General features: G+C 39.2%; 1 protein-coding gene and 1 long non-coding RNA gene across 4 annotated transcripts in view; one reads left to right on the top strand and one right to left on the bottom strand.

Moving 5' to 3' along the window:
- Positions 1–256, bottom strand: part of LOC140322137 (uncharacterized) — a 2,623-nt gene extending 2,367 nt beyond the window's left edge. The window contains exon 1 of the long non-coding RNA XR_011919149.1: positions 152–256. This is a non-coding gene — a long non-coding RNA (uncharacterized lncRNA). The remainder of the gene's footprint in view (positions 1–151) is intronic.
- Positions 257–373: 117 nt separating this feature from the next.
- On the top strand, positions 374–8,805 carry ATP5F1C (ATP synthase F1 subunit gamma). Of its 3 annotated transcripts, XM_072401825.1 has the most exons (10): positions 374–494; positions 2,510–2,544; positions 2,654–2,785; positions 4,829–5,033; positions 5,255–5,398; positions 5,478–5,542; positions 6,300–6,455; positions 6,709–6,805; positions 7,381–7,418; positions 8,690–8,805. In XM_072401825.1, exons 1-9 carry the CDS (start codon positions 454–456, stop codon positions 7,385–7,387), a joined length of 882 nt encoding a protein of 293 aa, XP_072257926.1. In that variant the 5' UTR covers positions 374–453; the 3' UTR covers positions 7,388–7,418; positions 8,690–8,805. The 3 variants fall into 3 exon arrangements, with proteins under 3 accessions (XP_072257926.1, XP_072257927.1, XP_072257928.1); XM_072401826.1 differs by lacking the exon at positions 7,381–7,418; XM_072401827.1 differs by lacking the exons at positions 7,381–7,418; positions 8,690–8,805 and having other exon boundaries at positions 6,709–6,809.
- The last annotated feature ends 813 nt before the right edge of the window (positions 8,806–9,618 follow it).

The raw sequence follows: 9,618 nt of genomic DNA, 5'->3' as shown, positions 1-9,618 counted from the left end.
ACCAGGTGCCCCCCTGTACCCCTAGATCCTACCCGTGGCGCTCTGCCAGTGACACAATGACACAATGTTTGAGAAGGGAAGATAGATCATTACACTAAAGAATACGTGCAGAATCAGAAGTAAGAAAGGAAGGAAGGAAGGAAAGCACAACCTGCAACACTCTGCTCACTGACCGGCAGCCTGGGTTGGTGAGGTCAGCCAGGAAATGCTTCTCAGACACTGACAGGGACAATCCCCACAATGCTCTGTACGTATCGCGTCATTTACTAAGCCACGCCCTTCCGTAAACCCCGCCCCTCATTTAAACCTCTACGTTCTATCATCTACTGAGCTGTTGAGAGGAAAAATCCCCAGAATTCTCCACTTTGTAAGCTCCGCCCCTCTCTTATTCTAGCTCTCATACTCCGATCTGCGCATGCGTTCCTGCACTGACTGACCTTGCCTGCAGTCACCATGTTGTCCCGCAGCAGCGTCCTCATCTTCCAGCCACAATGGTGAGTAGCCGGGTGGAGGCACACTTCTGGTGACAGGAGGAAGGGGTGTAGCGGGCAATGTCGCTGGAGCTGAAGCCGGTGTGTTTGTGTGGAGCTGTGCTTGCTGGGGCTGTGGGGGTTACACTAGGCCGCAGCTGTCTGTCGGTGCATTTCTGGGTGTCACCTACAAGGGGGCCCCGGGTAATGGGGTGAGAGCCGTATAACCTCATGTGTCATGGCCGGGGTCACCCTGCTGGGATTAGGCTGCCTGACGACCTCAGTGGCCTTGAAGTCACTTTGTCTTTATTCAGACTGAGCAATGTGAGCTGTCACGTCTGTCATTCTGTCCTAATAACTCTGTGACTTGTATCATTCTGCAGGTGACACCAGCCACTCTGTTACTGATAAATATTAAGGGGTTGTCACTTCACTGGCTGCAGCCTGTTCATTGTGCAGTTATAGAGCAGCAACAAAGTTCTAATTCTTCACCTCTGCTCTCTCCTCCTGTCTGCATGCTCCCTGTTAGCACTTCTACAATGTACAATATGCTGATTAGTGTTCACCCCACATCCATCTCCTAATCCAATTGTTGCTGTGTAAGGGAACCGAAGGCAAATGTCTGGACAAGGTCAGAGATGTGAATATGCCTTGGAAACATGGTCACCTTGCCATGCAGGAGGAAAAGGTCAGCGTGGTAGTAAGAGCTTCTTTTACACAACCACTTTTATCCTCCATTGCAGCTTCAATAAAATCTTAGGTGTTTTGTGTGTGTGTGTGTCTGAGACCAGGGACAGCAGCGGTGATGTTACCTCGTCCACAATTTACCAGCCAGACCCGATCAGTCTCCTATATACAGATATTATTAGCCGGGGGTAGTGAGGGGAGCTCCTGCAAGGTGAGTATAACCAAGGAAGAAGGGGTACAAGGTGACCGTGTCCTTTCTTTAAAGTGACTGTCAATACAAGAAAATATCATTTAAAAAAATGTAACAAATCTTTGCCCTTCTGCAAAGCTAAAGTGACTGAATTTTCTTCTGCATCTGACGTCTATCACAGTAGTTGTATCCCTGTTCCCTCACCGCGCTCTATGGTTTGATCTGCCAACCCCCCTTTATTACTGGCACACCCTGGATAGTTTGAGTGTAGCAAAGTTTGGTGGCAAAGTAGGGATTGTACAATAAAACTCTCATGATTTTGCACAGCACTGACCCCATAAATGTTTGGTGTGATATCTGCTGAAGGACATGATCGGTGTTCTGACATGTAATAAGCGGAGAAGAGATTCCACAGTAAAAGGGATGTGAAGGGATCCCAAGTGTTCATTTTTATTTCCCAGGCACTAAAATTATTTGGGGCACTCTGTCAGATAAAACCTTTGCTGATTGAAATGTGAAGGCTGCCTTTTCCTATTTCTTCATTATTACCAAGCAACATATCTTTAACCGCCATTGTTGTTACCTCTTGACCACCTGCTATAATTGTTGCACTTTGGTGTTACTATGTAAAATCAACTCTCTCTTTTAATGAAGACCTTTTACTGTGACATTAGGTAAGCTGGTATGTCTGACCTTGTTCAGAAAATAATTACATTCAGCAATACAGTGGTACTTGAAGTAGTAAATACTTTTCTTTTTTACAGAGAAGTATTTATGAATGTAATTCTGAACATCATCATTTCTTTATATAGGGATTATACTGAATGTCCGTTACAAAATCATGTTTGAAGAACCTGTCCTGTTTTATATTGGAGGATGTTAGCGTTAGAAGTAATAATCCTGTGGCTTAGGTTTGCACACCACACAAAGTTGATTTTTGGGGTTGCAGAATTATTATTATTATTGTAGTGGCAGAGAAAACGAATATGCTGTATGGTTTTTAGATAATTTTCTAAACTGCTTATGTAAGTACTCTTTGTATTCCTTTGGTTACTTATAGTAATGCTAAATTGCCAGTTTGCCACTCATGGGTTTATTTTGTACTGTTGCATTACAAACTTCTATACACCAATCTCATCTCTGTTTATTTCTCCCCCTGCAGTGCTCAAGTCAGGAACATGGCAACCTTGAAGGACAGTAAGTATCCCACTTTAAAATATCATCGTTCATTTTAATTTGTTGTTTTTTTCTTCTCGTTTGCAAATTGGCATTGGTTTTTCACATTTATTCTTTTGTTGTGTTACAGTTACAAGACGTTTGAAATCCATTAAGAACATCCAGAAAATTACCAAATCCATGAAGATGGTGGCAGCAGCAAAGTATTCCAAAGCTGAGAGGGAACTGAAACCAGCTAGAGTATATGGAACCGGGGCCCTAGGTAATCCTATTATTCCTTTAGGAAAAATGAGCGGTCTAAACTGCTAAATACTAAATCTAAATATGCCGTAAACACACCTTACTACGTGTTTCTAGAATGTCAAACCTGACAGACACAAGAGACCTTTATTATTTGAATATTAAAGAATTTTTGTGTATCTAAAGCCAAATATATATAGCTTATGGAAGTGTTAAAACTTTTGTAAGCGTTGGTATTTGTTGTAGTGAACATTGTCCACAGAATAATCTTACTCATTCCAGAAACAAATGGGGAATTCATGTTTTCTGTTCTGTCTCAGGGCAGCCTGTAAGGGACAGGGAGTAGAAATTTCTAGAAGGAGACATAAAAAAAGATAGGACAGCTAAAAATAATTGTCGGTAGGACATCATACTAAAATGAGTTTACGTATACCTTCTTGGTTTTATTTCAGAATTCTAACCCAGCTATTGTATAAACAAGATAGTGTATTTTCCTAAATCTAAGTACACACGTCCAATGGTTCTCGGCCGATCGGCTCAGGGCCGATATCAGACAAAATCCTGGCGTGTGTACAAGGATGATGGACAACTAACGATCCTAATGCAAGATAAGGGGGAGAGCGTGCAGCAGGGTGTCGCTCTGCGCCTCCCCTCTCTATAGACCAGAACCGTGCTGAACGTAGAGCATGCATCATGCATCGTTCATCCATCGTTCATGCATCGTGCAGTCCTTGGAAAGGATTGTGAAAAATCCCTTCCAATGACAAAAATTGCACGTGTGTATGCAGCTTAAGTCACTAAATTAATCTTGATTGCACTCCAGACATCACTCTTACAGCTATAGTGATGCAGCCTGCCCTCAAGTGGAACTAAAGTTGCACTTTTAGGAATCCATGGACAGGCAAGTCATTATTGCAGAAAGACACAGGCAATGTTCCATCTGTGATAACCTCTCCTGTGATATCTGTGATAACCCTAAGCCTGATTGCTTAGGGTATCTGTCAAAAAAGCTGATCCATGCCTCTTGGCTTTAGTTGCCAGGATACATGGCAATCCTGGCTTCCCTTGTACATGCTGGGAATTAACAAACTCTTGCACAGTAGTTGCGTCATTCCAGCTAATCAAGATGGCCAGGAAGGGAAGATGGTGTCACGCTGTAATGGAACAGGCACAGGTGAGTATAGAGAGTAATTTCTGCCATTTAAGGGAGAAGTTCAGTTTAAAAGTTATATCTGAAAGGTGAGATATAAAAGTGCTATCAAAATGAGAAAATATATTTGGATATGTGTTGTAATACTTGAACTACTGTTGCTGCTTCGATCCCACAAAGGCTAAGTACACGTCAGATGATTCTCGTCTCATAATCGCCTCCGGGCTTATAACAGATTAGAATCTGGCGTGTGTACTGCGCTCGTTGTCCATCCTGGTGGATCCAGGGATGACGAACGATCATAATGAAAGTGAAGGGAGAGAGCACAGCGGGGTGCCACTCCGTTGTTTTCCACTCTCCATAGAGGAGAGCGCTCTTTAATGCATCTTTTGGTCTTTTGTCTTTGGAAAGGATCGTGAAAGATGCTTTTCAAAGACAATTATTGCATGTGTGTACAACAAAATGACCCAGGGCTTTAAAATTGCAGTGGAATTTGTAAAAAAACAGGCCCTTACTGACTGCTCTGGAAATAAAGTTTCTGCTATTTATGGAAAATAAAACCAAAATGAGGTATAATTTTCCCAGTTGTGAATATTTAACTTTCTTCATAATTGTTACAGATGTGAAATGGGGCTTGTTTTAAAGTGCCTGTTCAAAATATGTAAATGTTTTATTTGTCACCGACGGGTCTCAGGTTTGCATTAAAATTTTTGGTTCTTTTATTCAAATCTGCTGTTTTGGTGATTGACAAACTTCTCATAAACCATGTACTGATTTAATATTCTAGCCTTTTTAAAAGTGGTCCATGTATCTTTATCAGGACAAGTTTCCTTTTTATTGTAAATTTTACAAATCACTTCTGTATAACGTGGCATAAAATGCTGAATGTTTTGTTTTTTCCTTTTTTTTTATTAGCTTTGTATGAGAAGGCTGATATTAAGGCACCTGAAGACAAGAAGAAGCACCTCATTATCGGTGTGTCCTCAGATAGAGGCCTTTGCGGTGCTATTCATACTTCTGTGGCTAAAGCAATTAAAAGTGAAATTTCCACACTCTCTGGTAGTGGAAAAGACGTTATGGTGGTTGGAATTGGGGACAAGTTGAGAGGCATACTGCAGAGGCAAGTATAAATTTGTTTAGGGACAAAAGTCGATAGATAAGTGTTGATAACTAATCATTTTGTTGGGAGCCAGAGGACATCTCTTGGTGGTTAGGGAGTTTTTCCTCATTAACAAGCATACTGTACAGTATTGTCATTTGGTGTATTGAACGTTGTGTTTTTAGTGAAATGTCTTAAAAAAAGCCTAAAGGTAAATGACACTGGTCTCTTTATTATTTCAGGACCCATGGTGACCACTTCCTTGTCACCTTTAAAGAAGTTGGTAGGAAGCCTCCAACTTTTGGTGATGCCTCAGTTATTGCATCTGAGCTACTGAATTCTGGCTATGAATTTGACCAAGGATCTGTGGTGTTCAATAGATTCAGGTATACAAAGCATCCAGTCCTTTGTCTCCAACGTTTGCATCCCATGTTTCAGTACTAATGTTGCTATTTGTTTGTGCAGGTCTGTAATCTCTTACAGAACCGAAGAAAAGCCATTCTTTTCTCTAGACACGGTTGCCAATGCTGGTAAGCGCTAACCTATTTTACTATAGAGTTAGTCTTCTGTTCTCAGATTAGCAAACCAACGGCTGATCTTTCTAGCTATTAAACTCATCTGAAAAAAACTGCTAAAGTAAAAGCATCCACCTAATACACTTTTAAAGCAACTTGAGTTCTAGCGATGTAGCCTAAATTGGCCTTTTGACTGGTCAAAGAGACTTTAGTACAGTTACTAGAATTTTGTATGTTAAATAGAAAGAATGAGGTGAATAGATGAAAGGTGTATTGGTTAGAACAGAAGGCGCTGGCAGTGTTGCCCTCAGGGATGACTGACTCCAGAATACCTGCCACAAAGGATAAGACAGAGACGGACAGGTCAGAATATTGGCAGAGGTAGCCATAATAACTATAAAAATTGCTGTCCACACTCCTAGTTGTATACTTTTGGATCTGGGATATAACGTTACAGAAGGTGGTATCTATCTGTGTAATGGGTTATGTAGTTATGTGGTAAAGAGTAGTTAGTTATCTGTTTGTGGTGTATTTTGTGAGATATTTATATTTTTGCAACCTATTTTTATGACTTTGGTGTAGGCAATAGAAATCAAAAGCAGGCCATGTATGGCAACTGAACACTGTTAATAAATAAGGGATTTGTGAAGTAGAAAACATTGATATGTACACGTTCCAAGCATTGTATAAGGTTGCTTAATATTTGCAGCTGAATGTGGATAAAGTTTTGATTAGAAACCAAATAAATAGATATGTATATTTTTCTTTACAGAAAGCATCAGTGTTTATGATGACATTGATGCAGATGTGCTGAGAAATTATCAGGAGTTTACCTTGGCAAATATCATCTATTACACTCTGAAAGAGTCCACTACAAGTGAGCAGAGTGCCAGGATGACTGCTATGGACAACGCCAGCAAGAATGCTTGTAAGTAAATCTGTCAAAACCACAAATGAAAATGTTTATCTACTGTTAAATCAGTGAGCACAGATTTTAGAATTCTGCAGTCTCCTCAACCTGAGACCCACTGGGCATTACTAATCTATCAAGAAACATTTTTTTCAATCTACAGCATGGGTTCAGAATGTGGGAGCTTTGCCCAACTATTTAGGAAATGCATTTGTAGAACAATGGTTACATCATGAAATTTGATATTGATTTTTTTTCTTCTTTTTTTTAGCTGAAATGATTGACAAATTGACGCTGACTTTCAACCGTACTCGTCAAGCTGTCATCACCAAGGAGCTTATTGAAATTATCTCTGGAGCAGCTGCCCTGTAAGTACAATCAGTGCATGGCCAATCATATGATATAGGGCTAGAGAGGTTCTTTGATTGCTCTGTTGTGTCCATACATTATCTGGAGCTTCCCCATTTTACACTGAAGAACATAGTTCAGGCAACATTTTAAATAGAGTTTTTCTTTTTAAATGGATCTGCCAAAATATTAATCTAGATACTTTTGTGCACGAATGCAGGGGGTACCCTCTCCGCAAACAGTTTACAGTTGCTGCAGTCATTTTACATGATAATTAAACTGCCTATGACTGTTTGCAGCTCCATTAGCCAGACATAAGTCTTGGTAAAGCTCAGTATTATAGGAAAGTGAGAACTTTTATAGACAACAGTGCATAGAACTAAAGCATGCAAGATTTCCATTTAAACTTAGTTTGTATTTGTATTTGCATATTCTTCTGGGATTGCCATTTTGATTTGCATGAGTTTGAGTGTATGAATAACCTGTAATAACAAGATTGTAGCCGTGCTGTTAACTGTGCCCATCCATTTTATATTTTGTGGGTTTTGCATGGTGTGCTTTAACTTGCTTGTTTTGTTTCTAACACTTTTACCAGGGGTTGAAATGTTGGAGACTAAGAATCTGTGTCAACAGGTAAAATGTGTTTTTTTTTTTTTTTATATATATTCATGTTCAGAATAAGTGCTTAATCACTTTCGGACTCTGATAGTGAGGTTACATTTAATATAAAAAATGTGGTTGGGTCAACAGGTTCCTATTTCTGTTTTTTGCAGGGTCTTTTAAAGACACACCACATACAAATGTGTGTATGTTTTTCAGAGATGTACTGCAAATGTGTTTATTTCTCAGAATATATGCATGATGCTCTATTTTACTATACATTTTAGGCTAAAAGTACCCTGGTTTGAGCGTAATACAGTTTGCTGACCTGACCTTCAGAGTTATTGACCTTCTGAAGGTCCTGGTTGTCTTTTGACATTGCGGCACAGTGATATGGTACAAGCATGCTGGCAGTGAAGGGCAAATTTCACACTCTTAATATGCATACTTGTTTTCCATTTGTAATTCAGAATATCAAAACCTGTGGTACAAGCAGTATCAGTAACTAGAAATTTCTAGAGGAGAGTTAATTTGTATTTACTTTGTACAGCTTACAGTATTGAGTTCAATGGTAATTGTGTTGTCCATTTTATCTTAAGAGCTCTTAAGCCAACTTTGAAGACTGAACAAAGGGAGCTCTCGGCTATCCTTGATGAAAATTCTTTAATTAAAATTTATCATATGTCCCCTAAATCACAGATACTGGCTCTGCATAGGTTTTCTGTGAGACTTCTTGCACAGATTTGTTCTGGGGAGTTAGAAGATAATTTGTTTCCAGAATCCAGTTTGTCCTTTCCCTCTAGGAAAGTCTTGGGTTTCTTACAGATGCTTGATTTTTGTTGCCTGAAATGATTGTCCATGTTTGCATTGGGTGAAAATCTAGTATCAGAAGAGTAGTTCAACAAAGGATCCACCACACCGGATCCCCAAATTACAAACTGCAATTTTACTATGAGGGAGAATGGAGTGGAGTGCCCCTCTACTCATTTTCTCCTCCCATCTCTAAAGAACAGCGCAAGCTACATGGAAGTAGCAATTTTTTTCCAATTTTCACCTAAATCAATGATATTATTGATAGGATTGAGTGTCTGTATGAGCTATATACAGATTGGCCATACACAGAGCAATTTTGAAAGCAAAGCTCAGTCAGTTCTGTCTTCCACCTTGTGCATTTATTTAAAGGACCAGAATGATAAATGTAACAGTATTTTTTTTTTTTGCAGGAAGTAATTTGATTTGACCTTCATTTCATACAGAATTTATGTTTTAATGTCATTCTAATAAGCTGTCACCTTCCTTTTCAGATAATGTAATTGGACTTACCTGGATGTCTGTGGATCTTTACGTCCGAGAAAGTTGGTTCATTTTATGAAGAAAACCGATATTTGTAAATTATATTACAATAAACACCTTACCTGGACATTACTTTGTCTTTTTTTTCTTCATATAAATGTGACTTCCTCATGTGTGATGTTTGTGAATGCATAAAGGTTGTAAAAATAGGGTTTCAAAAAAGCTCACAAATTCCACTATGCTAGAAAGTAAAGTAATTGTTTATTTCAAAGTTGCCAAAACATTGAAGATTAATATGACCCCCCCCCCACATCTTGATTATCAAAGTTTTTATTTGACTTTTTTGAGCCCAACACTCCTCTCCCCCCCTATCCCAAACACACACACACACACACACACACACATCCCAGTGCTTCTGGGATAGCCACATATCAGGAACGGGACTGTCCAACATAGAGGCAATAGAAACGTGTTTAAGTAGAATGAGAACGATTTAGAAGCAGGTGGAAAGCAGACAATTGTGAAGGGGCCTTAAATTAGGATAATTTATTGGATGTTATGCTCAACGGTTGGTTGTCCATACCCTGGCCAAATATTTTTATTTTAAAGCTAAATAAAACATTAAACATTTGAATAGTCTCTATCTGCCATAAATGTGTTATGTTCAGCTACATTTCAAATTCATTTTATGGACCCTAATGTGAAGGATTGCAGCTTAGAAAAGACCGTGAATAGATAAGGAACATTGACTTTTCAATCATGTCATCTGTCCACCTATCAGCAAGTTCCATTTCTGACATTCACAGACAGCACTGTGCAATGAAGTTTTGCTTTTATCTTTCAGTCTGAAAACTGATGTACATGGGATTTTCATTGGAAACCTATTCCAAACAGAAATGTTATAAATATATACAGTTAGGTCCATAAATATTTGGACAGA

This window comes from Pyxicephalus adspersus, chromosome 2 (genome assembly GCF_032062135.1).
Source record: "Pyxicephalus adspersus chromosome 2, UCB_Pads_2.0, whole genome shotgun sequence".
NCBI classification, from domain to species: domain Eukaryota; kingdom Metazoa; phylum Chordata; class Amphibia; order Anura; family Pyxicephalidae; genus Pyxicephalus; species Pyxicephalus adspersus.
The sequence above is the reverse complement of the archived record's forward strand: the minus strand, read 5'-3'. Positions and strand labels throughout refer to the sequence as shown.